Source organism: Ovis aries, chromosome 26 (genome assembly GCF_016772045.2).
Source record: "Ovis aries strain OAR_USU_Benz2616 breed Rambouillet chromosome 26, ARS-UI_Ramb_v3.0, whole genome shotgun sequence".
Taxonomy (NCBI): domain Eukaryota; kingdom Metazoa; phylum Chordata; class Mammalia; order Artiodactyla; family Bovidae; genus Ovis; species Ovis aries.
In genome coordinates this window covers 26273321-26296524 of record NC_056079.1, presented here as the reverse complement: position 1 = coordinate 26296524, position 23204 = coordinate 26273321, and the positions used below count along the sequence as shown (strand labels likewise).

The 23204-nt window shown below is 38.0% G+C and overlaps 1 protein-coding gene across 16 annotated transcripts in view; it reads right to left on the bottom strand.

Moving 5' to 3' along the window:
• WRN (WRN RecQ like helicase) overlaps nucleotides 1-23204 on the bottom strand; it is a 113045-nt gene that overhangs the window by 77412 nt on the left and 12429 nt on the right. For 15 of the 16 annotated variants that reach the window (XM_060407122.1, XM_042241444.2, XM_060407112.1 and 12 more), the window contains 7 exons: nucleotides 17249-17350; nucleotides 16483-16595; nucleotides 12038-12183; nucleotides 11356-11504; nucleotides 10446-10595; nucleotides 8362-8431; nucleotides 1685-1799 (listed from right to left, as the gene is read on the bottom strand). In XM_060407122.1, the coding sequence (XP_060263105.1) occupies nucleotides 1685-1799; nucleotides 8362-8431; nucleotides 10446-10595; nucleotides 11356-11504; nucleotides 12038-12183; nucleotides 16483-16595; nucleotides 17249-17338 (833 nt within the window). In that variant the 5' untranslated portion in view covers nucleotides 17339-17350. Of the gene's footprint in view, nucleotides 1-1684; nucleotides 1800-8361; nucleotides 8432-10445; nucleotides 10596-11355; nucleotides 11505-12037; nucleotides 12184-16482; nucleotides 16596-17248; nucleotides 17351-23204 lie in introns of those variants that run through there. The other variant, XM_060407123.1, reaches the window with a different exon arrangement.

The window sequence follows — 23204 nt, the reverse complement described above, 5'->3', positions numbered from 1 at the left end:
AAGTGGACGTGAATTCATGCTTATGGTATGTATTTTAGCTATTCACAGTTCTCTTGTTCTCCCCCAGTTCAGAGATGTATCTAAATAAGTGGAGCATAGACTTGTTACAAAGAATCTGAAATAAAAGATCTTAACTAGTTCTTGTATTGACCCACTAAAAGTTCATAAGATCTACCTTTATTAAAAATGCATCCAGGGACGTGGGAGGGAAGCTCAAGAGGGAGGAGATAGATGTATACATACAGCTGACTCATGCTGTTGTATAGCAGAAACTAATACAACATTGTAAAACAATTATATTCCAATTTCTTAAAAAATGAATCCAATGTTGCCCATTCTCAAAATTTAAGAAAACCTACTTAGCTTTGATATTATAAAGCAAAGTATTAAGCACATATAATTTATACTCAATAGTTATTTTAATTCCTAGAAAAAAACCTGAAATGTGAATAGTGATTTTTCATATAAATGGTTATTTTCTTCTTTCATGGAGGGAAAAATGTAAAAATGAATATGAAATAGCTTTATTAGTACCTTTCCCCATTTGACAGTTATTTCTTTCAGATATTCTCAAAGTTACATAGCAACTACTAAAACAAATTGCCAGGAGGAAAATGACTTTGAAAAAGAGCTGAATTTCTATCTCATACTTTGAAATCTATCAAAATATATCACAAATCTCATCCAAAAAAGAATACATTAACATTACATTTTTTCAGTCAGAATTCTATCTCAATTAACTGCTTCACATTTCTACAAAGGATTTTAGCCTCAAAATTGTATTACCATGTTATACTCAATCACTGTTCAAGAGTACTCCTATTTTTAGAGGTTTTATAAGGGAGTCATTCATCCATTAAGGACAGAGCAAAGCCAGATTCCAAGAAGCAGCTACTGGGAGCTACAGTCCACGGAGTCGCAAAAGAGTCAGACACAACTGAGTAACTAAACAACAACCAGTAGTCCAATACCTGTTAATTCAAATATCAAAGTTATCTACTGCTTGGCTCAGACCGTAAAGAATCTGCCTGAAATGCAGGAGACCTGGGTTGGATCCCTGGGTCAGGAAGACTCCCTAGAGAAGGGAATGGCAATCCACTTCAGTATTCTTGCCTGGAGAATTCCATGGACAGAGGAGCATGGTGGGCTACAGTCCATGTGGACGTGACTGAGCAACTAACACTTTCACTTTTTTTTTCAATGCTTCAGCTATATAAAACATTCTTTAAAATCTACATGCCTCTTGTTTTAATAGTCTACTGATTAGGCAGAATTCTCATATAATACTCACTTAATAAACAGAAAAATGAGGTTATAGGTTTAAAAGTTGCTATTTACTGATTTCAAGTAACCAAACTATAAAGATAATTAAATGAAAAATGCCCATAAACAGAAAGAAAAAGAACACTGTGAATCTTCAACGTTTTGTTCAAGTGGACTTAAGAGTTTTATTTGGCTTTGCTTCGTAAAGCATCCTACAAAGCAGAGAAGCCTCCAACTTTTGTGCACAATTTCACAATTAGAAGATATTTCTTAAATTTATACATCAGTCTGTGTGCATGTATTCAAGCAAATTTATGAGTCCACCCTAATGAACTTCTTTAATGTATTTAGAAAAATGCAATAAGAACAAACAGAATTGATTTTATATTAAAAAAAAAAAAAAAAGAAAGAAACATTTAACCTCTGTGGATTTTCCAGTTTTCCAAAAGTATCAGGAAGAGACTCAGCCAAATCCATTATCTCCTTGGAGATGGAAGTCAATTGTTTCTTCACATCACTAGGTAGTATTTCCTCCTCTGGAATAAAAGAATCAGTACTAATTTTCAAATTACAAAGCAGAGATATTTATTTAAACACTATTAGGGCTTAAATTTTCATTGTTTCTTTAAATGAACTACAACAAAAAGACTTCCTTAACCTATCCCAAAATCACCTCAATCCCTTCCAAATTTCTGTGCTTTAAAATTTTAGACTAAATTCTAACTAATCTACATTCATACATATTACAACCCAGTGGTTCTCAACCTTGGCAGAAGGTGAAGGTAGAAATGAGACTGTGACCTCACCTGCACTGTTTCAACATCAGAAACCAACAGAATATCATATGGGACACTACTTACTAAAACAGCTTGGTAAACATAACCTTACCCGACAGACACTCCTCACTGTCCTCATTACCAGTCATCACAAAATAAAATGCAAGCCTTTCTCATTCATAAGTGATCACCTTCCGAACTTTCAGCTTCATTCTGTCTGATAGTGTCTCCGCCAACACCACCCAACTTGCCCACCTTTCCCAAACCCCTTACAATTTCTACCCTTCATCACCACTTCTTGTATCCTTCAACAAGTCCAGCTCCTCTGAAGCACTGGACATTGGATTATGTCATCAGCTATTCCTACTAGTTGCAGTTATCTTGTGATTTCAAAATCACATCACTTAAGATTTCAGCACTTGGTTCACTGTCTCTTTCTTCCCTCTACTTCTGTGATAACTCCTAGTGATTTCAACATTCACAGAAACTCTCTGCCTAAGAATGCGGGCTTTTCAGTTCCTCAATCCCTCCATTTCCAGCCATCTTTTCCTCAACTGATCTCAGCCACCCTTCCCATAACTGTGTGCTGTGCTTAGTCGCTCAGTTGTGTCTGACTCTTTGCAACCCCATGGACTGTAGACGGCCGAGCTCCTCTGCCCATAGGGTCTCTCCAGGCAAGAAAACTGGAGTGGGTTGCCACGCCCTCCTCCAGGGGATCTTCCCAACCCAGGGATCGAACCCAGGTCTCCTGCATTGCAGGCGAATGCTTTACCATCTGAGCCACCAAGGAAGCTCAAGAATACTGGAGTGGGTTGTCCTGCCCTCCTCCAGAGGATCTTCCGACCCAGGAATCAAACCAGGGTCTCCTACATTGCAGGTGGATTCTTTATATCTCATCTGAGCTACCAGGGAAGCCCATAACCATACCCTTGATCTTAAAATTGTCAATAAAGTCGTCACTTCCAAACGCCAACTGCAAGCATGCCATCCTCTGAACACCAGCATGACTTCTGCAATAAAACCATTCTTGCACACTTTCAGAACCAAGCCCACTGACCTCCTGCCTTTTCCTTACCCATTACTCTTCTCACCGCTCCCCATACCCCCATGCCTTACTCTCCTCCCTTAGCCATATTAATCCTTCGCTCCTGTGGACTCAACTCTTTTGTTCCTTCCTTCTTCCATGGCACATACTGGATGCCTATACCCAAGCAGTTGACTACAGTCGAAAATAAAACACAATTATGAGGGTGATATTTTGCTTTCAATTCATGCACACACCCCATGAACTCTCAGTAATGACTGTTCATTATTATTCTACATTTCCCACTCTCTGACTCTCAAGAGGACTATATCGTACTTCTTTCTTTCTCTTCATGCTTCCAACACTTCCAACACTTGTCCCTCCTTAGTCAGAGAACAACTTCATCTCTTACTTCACTAAGGAAACAGAAACAAAAGGAGAACTATCTTATCTTCCCGCCACCAATCTGCTAATTGCTAATTCATATCACAACTCCCATTTACAGCAAAATTCCTTGAAAGAAAGAGCTGTCCACACTCACTGTCTTCAACTTTCTAGTGCCAATTTCTCCTACGCTGACTGCCTGCCACTGAGCTTTTTCCAAAAGCTGTTTGTGGAAAGGCTACCAATGGCCTTCACATAGCCAAATCTGTTCATCCAAGTTGTTCATCTCACTCTTTCATTGGAATATTCACTGGAAGGACTGATGCTGAAGCTGAAGCTCCAATACTTTAGCCACCTGATGTGAACAGCTGACTCACTGGAAAAGATCCTGATGACGGGAAAGACTGAGGGCAAGAGAAGGGGACGACAGAGGATGAGATGGCTGGATAGCATCACCTTCTCAATGGACTTGAGCTTGAGCAAACTCCGGGAGATAGTGAAGGACAGGGAAGCCTGGCATGCTGAAGCCCATGGGGTTGAAAAGGGTTGGACACAACTTGAGTGACTGAACAACAACATCTCAAACTCTCAGAGGCATTTAAAATAGTTGATAACTTGCTCCAGCTCACAACATTGGCTGGCTTCTGAACACCACCCCTGCTATACTTCCTCCGTCATCACTGCCCCTTCACAGGCCTCTTCACTATACACTCCATGTCTTCCTGACCTATAGAGGCTGGTGTGCCCTTGACGTCAATATGTGGGCCTCGTCTATTCTTCATTCCACTTACTTCCTATTTTATCTTCTATTTTATCTTCTTAAGCTTAACTACTATCTGTATACTGACGACCCTCAAAGTTACAGCTCCAACCTGTCTTCCCTCCAAACTCCAGAATTATGTTCCCACCTAAGATATCTCCTTGTATGACAATAAACATCTAAAACTTGGCATGCATGTGTTCTCAGTCTCTCAGTCATGTCCAACTCTTTGCGACCTCATGGACCATAGCCCGTCAGGCTCCTCTGTCCATGAGATCTGGTTGCCATTTTCCCCTCCAGGGCATCTTCCCGACCCAGGGGTCGAACCGGCATCTCCTGCATTGCGGGTTTCTTTTACTGCTGAGCCATCTGGGAAGTGACCAAAACTGGAATCCAGATTTTTCTTACCCAAACCTGCTCTTCTCATTATCTTTCACTGTGACTGACCCTTGCATTCACTCAGTGGATCCAACCAAAACACCTCTACATCTCACTCCCCACAGAGAATTCATCAGCAAATATATACATATCTATCGCTTCTCACCCCCTCTGCTGCCACCAGCTCAATCCAATCAGCTCTTGCTTGGATTATTACAATAGCCTCCAAATCGATTTCCCCGCCTAAATACTTACCCTCCTGTAGCAGCCAGAAAAATCCTTTTGAGATAAATATTTAATCACATCATGCTGCTACTCCAAATCCTAAGTATTTCCCATCACTCATCCTTGTATTTAACTAATAAAATATGAAGTCAGATTCACAGCCTATAAGCCCCAAATGATCTGGCCCAAGCTACCTTTCTGGCCTCATTTCCGACTCCTCTCACCCTTGTTCATTTCATCTCGGTTACACGCACTGCCCCTCACAGCTTTGCTCTCTCTTCCCCTCACGCCTTCTATGTTCTCCCTTCAGGCATCCGTGTGGCTCATTCCATCACTCAGATAAACAAAGTCGCGGTTTGGTCTGTTTGGTTCAGTGCACTTTCCTCAGCAAGAGGTACAGTGCCTGATGCCTAGCAAACCCCCAATAATTCTGTTAGATGAATAAATAGTCCCTTTCTGAACCAAGCTTCTTTACAAAAAAAAAAATGTTTACAGGTGCTTTCTCACTTTCCTTAGATCTCAGGCCTCTATTCACGCTAATGCGATTTCCACCCACGCCTTCCACTACTCTATTCTGGCTCCAGTTATGGGATCTGCACAGTATCCAAGCCTGCAACCCTGTCTTTGTGTCCCAATGACCACTGTCTCCCCAATACAGTCTTTTATCACCCAGTCTACCAAAGCGGCTGTAGTAAAAGGTTACCAACGACTGCCACATTGCCAAACCCAAGAACTAACTCTAAGTCCTCAGTTTCTCAAACTTGCAAGAAAATTTAAACAGTGGGTAATGCCCTCCTCTGTAACACGTGTCCTTTACTTGACCTGTCTCATGTCCACCTCCTCATTTCCCTCCATGCCCATGGCAACTCCTCTAGGGTCCCCTCCCCACGCAAACATGGAATACTCAGAGTTCCTTGAGACTCAGCCCCTTTTCTCTACCTAGAACCCTTAATTCTTTAACTCCAATCATCCCCTGAGTTAACAGGCTGTATATCTAAGAGCCTACTGGCCACCACCTCCACTTTGCTATCTCGCAGGCTTCCTTCCATCAATGTGTCTAGAATCAACTGTACAAACCCTTGACCCCAAATCTGGCTCCTTGCCCTCAATGTCTCTCATCCCTGCTGCTCACGCTGACAACACAGGACTGATCCGTGCACATGGCTCACACTGTCACATTAAATCCTGTGGATTCTACTGCTCTGTTAAAGGTACTTTGCATTATCCACTTCTCTCCTCTCACAATGCAACCAGCCAAGCCAGGTCACCATCACCTTTCACTTGGATTGTGGGCACATCACCCCAACAGGTCTCACACTGTGACCCTTGCCCTCCAGAATCAACATTCTGCTCAAGTTCTACTTTTTTTAATGTAATGCATGTCATTCTTGTTTAAAACTCTCAACAGCTCTTAGGAGGAAATGAAAACCCCTGCCTCTTCTCTATCCCTTACCCTGTCATGTTCAACAGCTGACTATACCAAACTGCTTTCAACTGCCTATAGACACCTCTTCCTTCTGGAACTGGGCACCTGCCATTGCCTGTGCCTCTCGACACTCTTCCTCTACTCTTCCGCCAACTAACTCCTGCTCATATTTAAGATCTTGCCATAAACAGCACTTTTTCCAGAAAATATTCTCTAACACCTCCGAATATTCACTGGGTGCTCTATATGCTGGCCATAACACCTTTCTCCCCCTACATCATAAGCCTCATCTTCCTACAGTGCCCTTTTTTTCTGTTATTCACCTATATCCCCCATAAAGCTGTAGGTTTCCCCCTCCCCAGAAGACAGATCATGCCTGTCTTGTTCACTGCTGGCTCTCCATTTATAGTGGGCTGAATAATACTACGTTCTAATCTTCTTTTATGTTTTAGTAAAAGAAAAAAAAACAAATGTAATAAAAACCAAAAGTTTTAAAAATATCATTTGAAAATGTCATCTATATACACATCTATATTTGAGAAAGGTGAGGTTGACACTGCTGGTTTAGTAACAAGAAGAGAAGGAGGGAGGGAGGGAGGAAGAAAGGAAAGAAAGAAAGAGGGATGAAAGGAGGTAGAAAAAAAAGGAATGGTAATGTTAGTTACAATTCACTAGAATCCTAGTCAAGTTATTTCCCTTCAGATGTCACAACACACTTAAACAAATAACATAACAGAAAATAAAAGTGAGGGTCAAAGAATGCAATATTGCAATGACAGGTATCAGGACTTGCATAAAAACTTATAAAACATACGCTACTTTACTTGAGAAACATCTTACAGCCCTCAGAAGTATTTTCATCAGAGACAAAATAGCAAGTATAACCTACAAGGAATCTTGTAAACCACAAAATCAAAAAATCACGAATCCCTCTGTTGAATTCTGAGTTACATAAGCTCTTATATATTGTTCTCCACACCAGCTTCAAAAACATATCATCTGCCTCAGTTATCAAGGTAATTTCCAGCCACCATATGATTGCCAACAGAGAGCCAGCAGGCACTCAACAGATGTGGCCTTCCAATGAGACAAAGTATAAGAAATCTTCCTTAACGTGTAAAGGAGGATCACCCACAGAGGGTATGGATTCCTTCTCAATAACAGCTATAAAGGATATTATATAATTTTTTATAAGGAGGTCATGCCATATTTTTAAAAATTTGGCAAAATCACCTTAACTAACACCTTAACAAACACAATTATTTAAAATCTCTAAAAGGAAGCTACAAGAGTAACAACTATACAGAGACCAGTATGGGTGCTCAGTATATCATGAGTTCAACCGCTACTCTATGAAACAGGTTATTACACCATCACTCACTTCCCAAACACAGGAAACAAGTAAATTCCAGGTCACATGGCTGGGATTCCACCACTGGCCTATGTGACACTACACGCAGATCTGCCATCACTGACCTAGCAAGAGATCTGAGAGCTGAACTTGAAAGCTGCAAGTGGCCATTCTTTTAGCAGAAAAACAGCAGAATTATCGCATCCTGGGGAAAACTTAGAAATTTAAACCAGGGTACTCTGTGCTCAGTCACTCAGTCACGTCTGATTCTCTGTGACCCCACAGACTGTAGCCCACCAGACTCCTCTGTCCATGGAATCTTCCAGACAAAAATACTAGAGTGTGTTGTCATTTCCTTCTGCCATTGCCGTCTCTCGAGGGCATCTTCTCAACCAAGGGATCGAATCCCCCATCTCCTGCATGCTCAGGCAGATCTTTACCAACTGTGCCACCCACGGAGTCCAAATATTTATAGCAAAGATGTATAATCTCCAGGCTGCGAGGCGGCTGTTTGTATCACTGATGTTCTCCAAGCTCCAACTCTAGAACCCTAGTGAACAGCAATGCCACAAAGGATAAGTAGTAAGTCCTGCTTTGACACAGTAACAAGCTTGAAACACTAAGCTTTGGCCAAGTAGACCTCATCCTAATTCTCAGACAACCAACACACGGTAATAATGCTAAATACACATGTGTGAAAATTTGTGCTTTTGGAGCGTAACTCACAAATGAGCAAATTCAAATTTTACCTTTTATTTTCAGACCGTAACATACCTTTATTCTTGACAAATATTTGTACAGGATCCCTCAAATTTGCTAATTTTTGATAAATGATGAAACCAGCCTGTAGGAAAACAGAAAGGTGAAAACAGTATGCTAAAATCACCAGAATAAAATCCAATGCCTCACCTTTACAAAAATCAAAAACAATGATTCCCAAAGCACCCAAGAAGCTGAATGCAACCCTTTAAGTTAAACAAAGATCTGTCTTCATTAATTCACCACACCTATTGTGAGAATGGAGAAAGTGGCACACCTTTAAAATAAAAACTTTCTCATTTTAACAGCCAATATTATGACCAAGTACCAAAATCAAATACCTCATAAATGGAATCTAACAAAATATAATCAAGTAAGAGAAAACTGTATGCTACAGATATCCATTTCCCATCATCTCTTTATTAGCTGTTAGTCAGTGTATAGACAGCCCTCCAGCTAGCTACTGTAAACAGGAACAATCAAGTCGTTCAGATTTCTCATGACTAAAAAATGCTACAAGACTTGGATTAGTTCTCAACAAGGTTTCTATCTTAAACAAAACATAAAGGAAAATTATCTTTTTATTTCCCCACACAGATGAATTTTCTTCTGGTTATAAATAAAATAAGCTCCCATTTCTAAAAAAAGATGCAAAGAAAAGAAACAAGATACTAATCTACAAATAAAAGTACAAGCTGGAGGGAAAAAGTCTATTAGGACATAAAATAAGACTTTTGGGAAAAAGAAAAGAGTGCTATATATACATATGTATGTATAGATAGATAGATAAGCCCTAATTTCACTATGTACAAATAGGTAACTATAAAAATCATCTGACTAACAGCAGTGGTGAGCTAATTGTGGAGCCAATTTTCTAAATTTTTACCACATTTTAAATATAAACATAAGAAATAAGGCCAGTTTCGATACAGAAACTGCATTGTAGTTATTTTTATTCTGAAGTGGCTTATAATCAAATACATCATCAACACCATTTGTGCTTGTTCAGTCTGAGCTTACTGTCCTCTCATGTTTTCAAAGAACTCATTTTTTTTTTTCACATAAAAATTGGACATTATTTTTGCTTCATGATGATAAAAATAACTAGCATTACAATCTATTGATACTTGCTAATAATATTTAGAATTAACAGTTTCACTAAATTTCTACCTAAGCATTTTTAATGCCCAACTGACTTAAAACATTTTAGTTTACACAATAAAAATTCTATAATTTATTATAAAGTTTAGAAAATAGATTGTAGTCTAAAGATCTTAGGAGGGGGATGGGATGAATTGGAAGATTTGGACTGACACATATACAGTATTGATTTGTTGTTGCTCAGTTGCTAAGTCGTGTCTGACTGTTTGTGACCCCATGGACTACAGCATGCCAGGCTTCCCTATCTTCCAGAGTTTGTTCAAACTCATGTCCATTGAGTCAGTGATGCCATCCAAACATCTTGCCCTCTGTCGTCCCCTTCTCCTCCTACCCTCAATCTTTCCCAGCATCAGGGCCTTTTCCAGCAAGTTGGCCGTTTGCATCAAGTTGCCAATGTACTAGAGCTTCAGCTTCAGCATCTGTCCTTGCAATAAATATTCAGGACTGATTTCCTTTAGGACTAACTGGGTTCATCTCCTCACTATCCAAGAGACTCTCAAGAGTCTTCTCCAGCACCACAGTTCAAAAGCATCAATTCTTCAGTGCTCAGCCTTCTTTATGGTCCAACTCTCACATCCATACATGACTATTTTGGAAAAACCATAGCTTTGACTACATGAACCTTTGTTGGCAAAGTGATATCTCTGCATTTTAATACACTTTCTAAGTCCGTCATAGCTTTTCTTCCACAGAGCACACGTCTTTTAATTTCATGGTTACTATGTATAAAACAGATGACTAATGAGAGCCTACTGTATAGCACAGGAAACTCTACTCAGTGCTCTGTGATGACCTAAATGGGAGGGAAATCCAAAAAAGAGGGGATATGTGTATATGTATGGCTGATTCATTTGCTATACAGTAGGAACTAACACAACATTGTAAAGCAACTATATTCTAATAAAAATTAATTTTTGAAAAAGATCTTTGGTACATACATAAGCATCAGTGGCTGCATACACTTTCTGGTCCTCAGTGAGGGGAAACTTACTCCAGTTGCTACAGCGGACAGACCGGTCTTTCAGAAGCTGTTTACCAAAGAGGTATTTAACCAAACCATTGAGGCTCCAGGTCTCTATACATTTCAGCTAAAAATAATGGAAAAATCAACTCAGCAAAAGTGATTTCTTTCCTTTTATTCTTAGACATTTCTAACTGATACCAAATGACCATGTCACACATAAAGTTGAAAATGTTACACCAAAATATAAGGCAGAGATAGTCCTTAGTAGATTTCCAGTCACTAAAAACCTCATTTGCAGTCTACCTTACAAGAATGTAATTCTATCATTTCCTCAAGGTAGGTATTACAATTCTTGGACTGTCAAAGTATCATTCATGGACAAAAGTTGAATAAGTTGGTGATTTTCCTACTTCTCAGCCAAATGAATACTTGGCTAATGTGAGAATGTAACTTAAATGACTACATTAATAAAATATGTGAAATATGGGCCATGGAAATGATGGTCAAACTTCCACTAAGAGGATCATACCACAAGAGCTGTGTTATGTTCACGTCAAAAAAAAAAACAGGGGGGATATTGATATAGATGGGTTAAAGAGAAAAACTTTAAATATAATAATTAAATTCGCAAATATAGAAAACAAAGTAACACAGTACCAAATATGGGAGAGGGTGCCTGCTGAAAGAAACTATCCGCTAAGGCAACTGATTAGAACTGAAAGTTGTCATTATGAGACATGCATTAGGAACTTCTTTTTTTATAAAAACATTACGTAGCTTAAAATATTCTCTCAAAAAAAAAATCTAACACTCAGAAGGGACATTCTGTAAAACACAAATCTATTTTGTTTTTATTCTGAAAATAATATATGTATTATATCTACCTTTTCATTGGCAACATCTGTCAGCTCCACAATACTCTTCAACTTGACATCAAAGTCACGTAGAAGTTTCCACTGATCTTGTTCAATTCCCACACCTGCCTTTTTAATTGCTTCATTTTCAAGCAACATTTTTAGTCCCTGAGGGAAAACTATAATTTTTATATTAATATTTATATAATAATGTATAATATTTATTTCCATAGGTTCTATCAAACACGACAGATTTATGTTCTACTTCATACACATTCCATGTTTATATTTAAATTTGTGTTTAAGCTTAAATTCAGAAACCAACACTTACCTTGACTGTTTTTGAGAGCTTTTTTTTTTTTCACCTAAAGCAAGAAGTCCTGACTGATAGATAAATGATACGAAAAACAGCTAATTTACATGCTAATAACTGTATTATCACTAACATTTAGCCCCTCTACACTTCAGTCCTCTACCCTGTGAAACAGGAATAATAATATCATTGACTGACAGATATGACATGAAAATTAAATAAAACAGGGCTATGAGTGAATAAAATATAAATATAAAATATAAATTAAAATATAAATACTTAAATATAAGGTGATGAGAGAGGCACCCATTAATTCAAGAGCTTAATTTCATGTGGACAAAGTTGACATAATACAATTATCTACCATATAAAAATGAAACAGATACAAGAGATACCAACCTAACATAGAAGAAATATGAAACAAGTAGCACTTGCTCTCTGACACACACAGCTGAATGAGGGCCACTCTGCCCAGTGTCCCTTTCTTGTACACTGGTGGCCACTCGATGTCAAATCCTACCACATCTCCATCAGAGAGGCTCATGCTAAAGGGGGGCAAATAAAATAAATTAATTAAAATTCTAATTTCTGCATCATTGAAGACAGCATTCAACATGTTAAAATACAAGCCACAGACTGTACAGCATATCGTAATACATACAACTGATAATGAATAGTCAGAAAATATTGGGTTAGCCAAACAATGAACTTTTTCACCAACCCAATACTAAAAAATTCCTTGAAAAGTCAATACAAAAGATTAATAATCCAGTTTTCAAAAGCGGGGGCGGGGGGGGAATATGAACAGGTAATTCCCCAAAGGAGGGTTTCCCAGGTGGTCCAGTGGAAAAGAATCTGACTGCCAATGCAGGAAATGCGAGAGATGGGGGTTCAATCCCTGGGCTGGGAAGATCATCCCCTGGAGCAGCAAACAGCAACCTGCTCCACTATTCTGGCCTGGAAAATTCCATAGACAGAGAAGCCTGGTGGCTACTGTCCATGGGGTCATAGAGAGTCAGACATGACTGACCGACTAACCACATAATTCCCCAAAGGAAATCCAAATGGCCAATACATTCAAATATATACATGAAGATACAAGATCTCCTCTGAAGTCAGAGAAGTGTAAATTGAACCTTTACAATTTCACATCTATCTGACTAACAAAAATTAAAGCTCCACAATACCGAATGCTGATAAAGAAAACTGCCAGTGGGACCACTAACATACTGGTGAATTTTTAAACTGATAATCCTCTTGGAAAAACTCTGACAATATCTAGCTAAAGATGTATGAACTGTATGACCTGACAAGATTTTCTCATAAATATATGAAACTTACATGTGCATAATTAGAAATATTTAAGAATGTTCATTGCAATACTATTCCAACTAGCAAAAATGGAAGCACTACATTTATTCACTAACAAGAGTGAATAAATTATGATATACTGAGACAATGTAATACTATATAAAAGTTTAAACAGAACTTCACATACCAAACCAAAAAGAAAAATTCACAAGAATATAAAGTGTTGAATGAAAAAGACAAGTGGAAGAATACACAGAGTTTGATAGCATTATTTTTAAAGTTTCTTAATGGGCAAGTAATAGTATATGATATTGAGGGGGACACTAAATTATGAAAATTATAGAAAATATGTGAGGGAATACTAAACACTGAACTCACGATAGAAGTTAGCTCAGAGGACTGCAAAAGAGAATCAGAAAGAGCACACACGAGGCGTCAGCTGTATTTTATTGTTTTCTCTTAATAAAGATTTGAAGAAAAGGAAGATTAAAGTTTGACAAAGTTAGTGGAAGGACTATGGGTATGTGTTAAATTATTGCTTATATTTGCCTGCTTCATAGTTTTTGAAAGTGAAAAACCTATTTCATAAATTTTAAAAAACTCAACCTCTGTTTTGGGCTAAGATGAAATAACACTGATCAGTCATAACTTTCTCCCATGAACAAATAGAGAAGATTAAACAAAATGCATAAATAAGAGTTTCCAGACACTGGACAACAGGCACTACAGGACTGTACTCTCTGAGGGGAGGAAATCAAGAGTAAGCCCAAAAACTGCCCCAGGTTTCTGCCTGGAACATTCTGGACAACAAAGAGGAAGGAGAGTCCAAAACAGAGCACTGAATTGGGAGGACAGAGTTCAGAGCCAGAGAGGGGAAGCAGCTGGAAGGCGTGGGCAGAGTCCTGGGGAGGAGGGAGCTAGGCAGGAAAGGACATGCAAGCACAGAGAGAAACTATGAGGCTGGACAAAGAAAAACCAGGGAACTGCAATCTGGACAACTCCTACGGCTTACACAGAGGTAAGAGGCATTGAGTTCTGCAAAACTGGAGTAGAGAGATTCGTTTTGATCACCTGGTGCAGTCAGCAAAGACTCCAGAAAGGTCACACCCATTACTGACTAAATCATGCCCAGAATAAAGGCTACTGACATCTGGCCAAAAAAAAGTTAAAACTAAGCCTCAAAGTGTAAAACTGATTTTCAGGTGACTTTACTGCCCAACACAGCAAAGCTCCTTTCTTTGAAGGAAGACAACAAAATCTAACATTCAACGAGGTAAGCTCATAACATCTAATCAAAAATTGTCAGTCATGAGAAAAGAAACAGGAAAACATGACTTATAAGCAGGATAACAGTCATTTAATAGAAAAATAATTAGTATAATGGAATTAACAGAAGAGTATATTAACACAGCTATTATAAATATGCTGAATATGTCCAAAGATTTAAAAGAAAATATGAATATCAGTTCAGTTCAGTTGCTCAGTCGTGTCCAACTCTTTGCGACCCCATGGACCACAGCACACCAGGCCTCCCTGTCCATCACCAACTCCCGGAGTTTACCCAAACTCATGTCCATTGAGTCAGTGATGCCATCCAACCACCTCATCCTCTGTCCTCTTCTTCTCCTGCACTAATTCTTTCCCAGCATCAGGGTTTTTTCCAGTGAATCAGCTCTTCGCATCAGGTGGCCAAAGTATTGGAGTTTCAGCTTCAACATCAGTCCTTCCAATGAACACTCAGGACTGATCTCCTTTAGGAAGGACTGGTTGGATCTCTTTGCAGTCCAAAGGACTCTCAAGAGTCTTCTCCAACACCACAGTTCAAAAGCATCAATTCTTCAGTGCTTAGCTTTCTTTATAGTCCAACTCTCACCTCCACACATGACTACTGGAAAAATCATAGCCTGGACTAGATGGACCTTTGCTGGCAAAGTAATGTCTCTGCTTTTTATGAATACGAATATGGTAAGAGCCAAAATAGAAGGTATTTTTTAAAAGAAACAAATAGAGCTTCCAGACATGAAAAATACAAGATTTTAAATTCACAGGATGGCATAATAGCTGATCAGATACTACAGAATAAAAAAACAAGGGAACTTACAGACAGAGCCCAAGCACAGAGAGTAAAAAGAATCAAAAATTTTCAAGACAAAGAGCCTCATGACCAAGAACACAGTTGCTGAATTAAGCAATGTAACCTACACACATACAGAGTGGCAGAAGAGAAAAACAGGATGTGAGAGAAAACACATTTGAAGAAATTATTCAAACATGATGAAACTATAAATCTACAGATCCAAAAAGCTCACTGAACACCCAAGCAAGACAAACACAAACCACACTACACAAAGGCACATCATAATCAAATTGCTGAAAACCTGAAATGAGGTGACCAAAAAAAAAAACCAAACCCAAACTACTTGCTTACCTTCCATAAAACACAATTCATCAGAACTACACCCTTCAAGACACTTGGGCTTATTACCTTCAGATAGGACATATTGTAGCATTGTTAAAGGTAAGATGGTAGAGTTAATACATAAACAACAGATTTTATTTTCTCTGTAAGACAAACTTAGTTCTATTTGAAGAGACCCAAAAAAAGCCAATGAACTACAGTGGAAGTGAGCTCAACTGACCACTCTTTCTATAATATATCCACCAGGAGACCATTAATAAACAGCTTAACTTACTTCTGCTTCTTTCAAGCCAATGTGTGCTATCGCTTGAGTCCTAAACTCAGTCATGTCTGACTCTGCAACCCCATGGATTGTAGTCCACCAGGCTCCACTGTCCATGGGGATTCTCCAGGCAAGAATACTGGAGTGGGAAGCCATTCCCTTCTCCAGGGGATCTTTCCAACCCAGGGACTGAACCTAGGTCTCCCACATTACAGGTAGGTTCTTTACCATCTGAGACACCAGGAAGGTCCAATGTGTAAACAGTAATTAAAAAAAAAAAAAAAGGACAAGTATAGTAACGTCAAAGATTTGAATGGATCTCCTACTACTTCTCCTTGTAAAATGCTTGAAGAGCCTTAGACTGGATTATTACGGAAAACTAATTTGGCAAACTAAAAAATATGAATAATCATTTTTAAAGTTCTCTTAAAGGATCATTTGCTATAATTGTTGCTAATTAAATGCAACAGAGACGGTCACAGTCACTATTCAATATTACAATTTGGTATTTTTAATGAAATAGAAAGGGACGTTTTAGAGGTTGAATAACTTTTGCATGTTTTTCCTAAACTGGTGTGTTCAGTATTCTATATATAATATCTTAAGTATTGAAAATATTAAAAATTAGCTAAAGTAATACAAAGGTTTATGAATGAACAAACAGGGACATTACATATTTAATTCAGAAATTTTAAGTTTTTATTTAAAATGTAGAATTAGTGATGTTTTACATGTATAACTATGTACTAAACACACCTCCTCTATAAAACTCAGTACACTTACAAATACTACTATAAGGCTTATAGTCTAAGGGTCCAAATTCAAATCAAAGTTGGAAATTTAAATCTTTACCTAATATCTTCTGAGAGCAAAGAACAATCATTAGCTTCATAACTGTACACAATGGATCCAGTGAATTCTAAGAAGGGCAGGTGATCTTCCAAAACACTCTTCTGAACAGATGCCTTGAGTTAAACGAAATTCCAAAAAGGCACAAATAAAAGTCACATTAAGTAGTAAATGTTCATTGAAATAATAAAATTCACTGAAATATGGGAAATTATAGCTCTAAGTTTTATCAACTAAAGCTTTATAGACTAATGAGTCATATGGACAATTTAACAAAGATGAAGCTATCTACTGTAAATATTTTTCTAACAAATTTACTTGCAAACTTCTACTCTATTTTCATAAAAGCATTTATTTTTTTAATGCTTTTCTGCAATTAGATTAGTATTCTAGATGTAATAATGTTGCCTTAAAATGCTGAAGACTGGTTGGTTGGTGAAGCTTAAATCTATCAGGGCTTAAAATTCACTTGACCATAAAAAAATTCACAAAAATAAATACTGTCTAAATTACAATCTGAAATGGAACAAACTGGCAAGGCCAGCCATGTGAACTAGATAAAAAGAGAAAACAGAATAAGAATTCTTATACTGTAAATCCAATTAAAATTTAATCCCACTCATCCATTCAATGACTAGATCCTGGTTCATTCACAACATCTCTAAAAGTAAATAATGGCTTGAAGTTTATAAGTGTGAGAATGAACTCAGTTTACAGTCAAATATACATTAAATTTTCCATCTGAAAGAATTACTGATGAACTGCATACCTTTTCTTCTTTTACTGTATAGCTCTTCTGCATAGACATCCATTCAGGAAGTTTCCGCTGCTGTCCTCTTTCCAATGTGTGTTCACTCATCTTTAAAAGGTCCTAGTTGCAAAACCCAAAGAACAATTATTCTGTGAATAAACTCAGTCTTTGTAAGAAAATCCAGACAGACCAATCAACATGACTGAGGAGCCAAACACACACATTTAAAGTAAGCTATGGCATCTGGACCCAAATACAGGATGTAAGAGCCATAATCACAAAAGAACAACATGCTAGCTCGACAAGCCATTCATTTAGTATTTCTTCTTTTAAAAAAAAAATGAGGCAGTTTAATAGAGTTCTAAATTCTAAGCTTCTAGCAGTTTCAAAATTCTATTATTCTCTGAGCACGTCAAAAAATAATCTTTATCTCATTCACATTGAGAATCTCTGGGTATATAAATTTCTATACATTTCTGATAACTTGAATTTTCTTATCATATTTCCTAAGATCTAAGTAAACTCACAAAACTGTTAAATTGTTCACAAATCTACCTGAAAAGACAGAAAAGCTTTTCTATATTAAGGGTTTTTATTACACTCTTGACCTATCAAGTGAACTAGTCTCTCTAGTTTCGTTGGGAGCATTTTTTTAAAAATCTGTTATGAGCTTTGAGGGCTCTCCTCAACGTAAACTGCACTTCAAGAATGGTTACAGAAATACAAAGACTAGAAACACTATGACATACTCTGTTAAAGGTAAAACAGAGCCATCTCCTCATGTCACTTTATACAATAAACTGAAGTGGCCTTAAGTTCTTAATAAAGCTCTTCAAACCCCAACCTTACTTCCTGACATCTCAAATTTCTAGTAAATGCACAGCAGATTTTAATACATACCTGAAGATTCTTATGATGAAAGATGATATTAACATAAAATAATCAAAGCAACTATTTATGATTATGGGTTAACTTGTCATCCCTACTGATATTATAAACGCTGAAATTAAACAACATCCAGCAAGTATCCATTAAGTTCTCATTTTCCCAAGCATAAACCCCCAAAACTGATAACACTAATTATGTATGAAAGAAAAATTTTAAAGATTACTTTGGCAAACAAATCTGTCATACAGAACAAACTCACTCTTAAACCTTGAGAAGGAAACAGTTAACAGTAGTAGAAGGTAACTCACTCACTCTATTGAGGAAATGGGAATGAAAGACCTCAATCACTCAGCCACCAGGGCTCACCTATCAATGGTATCTACTAGCCAAAAAATACCAAAGAGCATCTATCTAGAAAATGTTGTTAGCCAGCTATAACTAACCTATCTAGATTGCTTCTCACAAATAAGCTTGGAATGATGGATTTATTAATTCATGTCTGGAAAATGGGAGGTAGTCAGCAAGCTGCACAATTAACATAATATAAAACAGAAGAGTTCCAAAATGAAGACAACTTCCTTTGTGCAATTTTTTTTTAACTACTCAAAACTATTCTGCTAATCCAAAACCATAACATGTACTAATGCAGAAGAAAAGGACATTTTTGGAATCTGTGTGTGAGAGTTTGGGGATCCTCCAAAAAACAAAAAGAAAATAATATTCCATCTGCACTTCATGCCTGCCTGTACTCTTTGAGTCATTAGCGAAGTCTGGCATTGGGGAAGATCTATGATTCAGTCAATCAACTAACAACTCGAATGTTAGCACTACCACCTGTATTATATGTCCTAAGATAAAATATATGCTGGATGAAACACAAGCTGGAATCAAGATTGACGGGAGAAATATCAATAACCTCAGATATGCAGATGACACCACTCTTAAAGCAGAGAGTGAAGAAGAAATAAAGAGCCTCCTGATGAAACTGAAAGAGGAGAGTGAAAAAGTTGGCTTAAAACTAAGATCAAAAAACTAAGATCACGGCATCCGGTCTAATCACTTCACGGCAAATAGATGCTAAAACGACGGAAACAGTGACAGACTACTTTCTAGAGCTCCAAAATCACTGCAGATGGTGACTGCAGCCGTGAAATGAAAAGAGGCTTGTTCCTTGAAAGAAAAGTTATGACCAACCTAGACAGCATATTAAAAACCAGAGACATTACTTTGCCATCAAAAGTCCGTCGAGTCAAAGCTACAGTTTTTCCAGTGGTCATGTATGGGTGTGAGAGTTGGTCTATAAAGAAAGCTCAGCACCAAAGAATTGATGCTTTTGAACTGTGGTGTGGGAGAAGACTCTTGAGAGTCCCTTGGACTGCAAGAAGCTCCAACCAGTCAATCTTAAAGGAAATCAGTCCTAAACACTCATTGGAAGGACTGATGCTGAAGCTGAAACTCTAATACTTTGGCCACCGGATGCAAAGAGCTGACTCATCGGAAAAGACCCCGATGCTGGGAAAGATTGAAGGTGGGAGAAGGGGATGACAGAGGATGAGATAGTTGGATGGCATCACTGACTCAATGGACATGAGTTTGAGTAGGCTCCAGGAGTTGGTGATGGACAGGGAAGCCTGGCATGCTGCAGTCCATGGGGTCACAAAGGGTCGGACACGACTGAGCGACTGAACTGAACTGATTTGCCATAAATCCAAAGGCTTTAATAGGAAAGTTGAAAGCTAATCCGAAAGTATGTGTATATACACACAACACACATAGGAAAAGAATCTATTCTTAATCTTAAAAACATTTTTATTAAACTGGAAAACAAGTTTTGCTATATACAGAGTAGATCATTTGCAAAACTGCCAGAAAATTGTTTTCTGCAAATAATAAACAACTCTATTAAAACAGCTATAAAATCTTGTAATTCTGTAAGTAATTATTCATACTGCCAGAACAGAAATAAACCTCAGTAACTCTTCACTATAGCCAGCTATATGACTGAAATCATTTTAATTTAAAATGTCTAATCTTTAGATGTACATACTCTTTTTTGCACAGAAAATTCTGTCTAGATGCCTCCAGGCTAAGAATTTGAAAATAAACGTGTTTACAAACCTAACATTTTTATCAAACTTAGTCATACTTAAATCTTGGGCCAGATAAAAAGCACACAGAAAAGGAAAGTTGGAGAATAATTCCCAGTAGAGAAATTCTTCTGCATACATGCGGCTTTTAATCATTGATCAGATAAAGGTTATTCTTGGAAAGGATCTAAGTCATTGAATAATAGAATTTTTAAACTATATACTGAGCTGTTACCTTGTTAGGTATGAACAATGTTCACACATCTTTTTCCAAAATCAAATCTTATCATTTCTTATTTGAGCCATTAAAGGATCCCAAGTCCCTCTTTAAAATCAATAATGTATTTTGATTTGCTTTGGTTTGGATTTTTCTAGAATAATCTCACTTATCTATCCACCACTATCTACCACTTTTCACCTTTATCACTTTTTTAAAGGTTGGCTTTAAACAACATACACCTGGGATTTTTGTTGTGGTTTACCTTTCTGGTTTTGGTTTTTAACAGCGCCAACCTGAACATGCTGTCTTTCAATAAGAGATTCATCTCATTCACAGTTAGTATAAGAACTTGTGCTTTCCCTTTCATTTTTGATTAATATTTATCTTCCTCTCTTCGGTTTCCTCTTACTCTTCGTCCATTTTTCCCAACTGGGTGAAGTTACCATTCATACTCTTTTTCACCATTGTCAGTGTTAAAACTTCACTTTTTACACATCCCACTATTACTCCACTCTCTAGGCAAAATAATAAAACTATATCCCTTCCCCATCAAGACCTGCCATTTACACTGTCTCTCCATCCAGTAACGGAAAACTCTTAGAATGTTTTGACTTCCCCACCCTTAACCACTGTCTTTTGCTGATACAGTTTTGGCTATTACAGCCTGTTGGCTTTCTAGTACTACTTTTCTATTTCAAGAATCCTTACTGTTTTCTGAACATTTTTGTTACAAATTTCATCATCCATTTTAATGTTTGAACTGAACTGAAGTCGCTCAGTAGGGTCCAACTCTTTGCAACCCTGTGGACTGTAGCCCACCAGGCTCCTCCATCCATGAGATTCTCCAGGCAAGAATACTGGAGTGGGTTGCCATTTCCTTCTCCAGGGGATCTTCCCGATCCAGGGATCGAACCCAGGTCTCCCGCATTGCAGGCAGACACTTTAACCTCTGAGCCACCAGGATATGTAAGTGTTTAGATTGCTTACTATGGTTTCCTTTTCAATTCATCCTGCCCTATCCTGGATCTCTGTTCTGAATTCAATTGTTTGCTCAGAGGTTCTTTTCAATTGCTTTCCTCAGGCAGAATATGTACGGGATAAGCGCTGATCCCTTGCATATATAAAAACCTATTTTTTCAGACAGATAAGAGAATGATGTGTTGACGGAGCATCTAACAGTCTTTCAGCAGTTTGTAGATGTTCTCTTACAGTCTTCTGTCATTTAACATCACAAGTAAGAAGTCCATTGCTTTTCTGCGGCTTTCTTCAATTATGAGTAACATTTTTCCCATCTGGGAGCCTTAGACACTTTACAGGATTTTTATATTTTAAAGCGCTTCACTCTATTCTTCCTGGGATCAGAGAGTCCGTGGAAAGGATTCCAAGTCTTAAGAAAATTTGCCTCTTGTTATAGGATGAACATATTCAAAAGCAGAGACATTTCTTTGCCGATTAAGGTCTGTCTAGTCAAGGCTATAGTTTTTCCTGTGGTCATGTATGGATGTGAGAGTTGGACTGTGAAGAAGGCTGAGCGCCGAAGAATTGATGCTTTTGAACTGTGGTGCTGGAGAAGGCTCTTGAGAGTCCCTTGGACTGCAAGGAGATCCAACCAGTCCATTCTGAAGGAGATCAACCCTGGGATTTCTTTGGAAGGAATGATGCTAAAGCTGAAGCTCCAGTACTCTGGCCAACTCATGTGAAGAGTTGACTCACTGGAAAAGACTCTGATGCTGGGAGGGATTGGGGGCAGGAGGAGAAGGGGACGACAGAGGATGAGATGGCTGGATGGCATCACTGACTCGATGGACGTGAGTCTGAGTGAACTCCGGGAGTTGGTGATGGACAGGGAGGCCTGGCGTGCTGCGATTCACGGGGTCGCAAAGAGCCGGACACGACTGGGCGACTGAACCGTATGCCTCTCCAGTATAAGACAGGTTGGGGTCCTAATCTCCAAGTACCTCAGAATGCCACTTTGTTTGGAAACAGGGTCATTACAGAGGTAACCAAATTTAAATAAAGTTATTAGAGCCGTCCTTAATCCAAAATGAGTGATGTCTTTATAAAAAAGGGCAAATCTAGACACAGAGACAAGACATGCATACATAGAATACGATGTGAAAAAACACACTGTGTAGGGAAAAAGTCATCTACAAGCCACAAAGGCAGGCCAGAAGCAAACCTTTCCCTCACAGCCCTCAGGGCGGAAAAAAAAAAAAACCTCTGCCAACAACGTGATTTTGAACTTCTAGCTTCCAAAACTGCAGAATATTAAATTTCTGTTGAGTCTTCCAGTTTGTGGTACTTAATCACAGCAGCTATAACAAACTAATACACTCCTATTACTGGTTTAGTTATTAATTGTTATAACCTATTCTTTTTTTCCTTCTATACCACTTATTCACATTCCAGTGAAAACGTGCCTGAATTTCTTCTGTTAGTGTCTATTTTTTTCTACCTGATGATGACGTCCTTAACTTTGTTCAGTGTTACAAGACATCTCTTCTACTTGATCTCCAAGATGCTAATTTCCTTCTCAATATTCTCCCTTTCATTTCAAAGTCCTTTGATAATTTGCATTACTAAACTTTTACAATGTTAAGATTTGGACTATTAATTTCAGAAAGTTCCTTTGCACTCTAGTTGAGTCTCCCCAAATGTGCTTATAATTTCTTTCTTTAGTAAAAGTTATGATTTAATTATTTCAAAGACCTGTTTCAACAGGAGTTTCCTATTCTGGACGTTCCTCATGCTGAATTCCTTGGGTAAAATGTTATTTTAC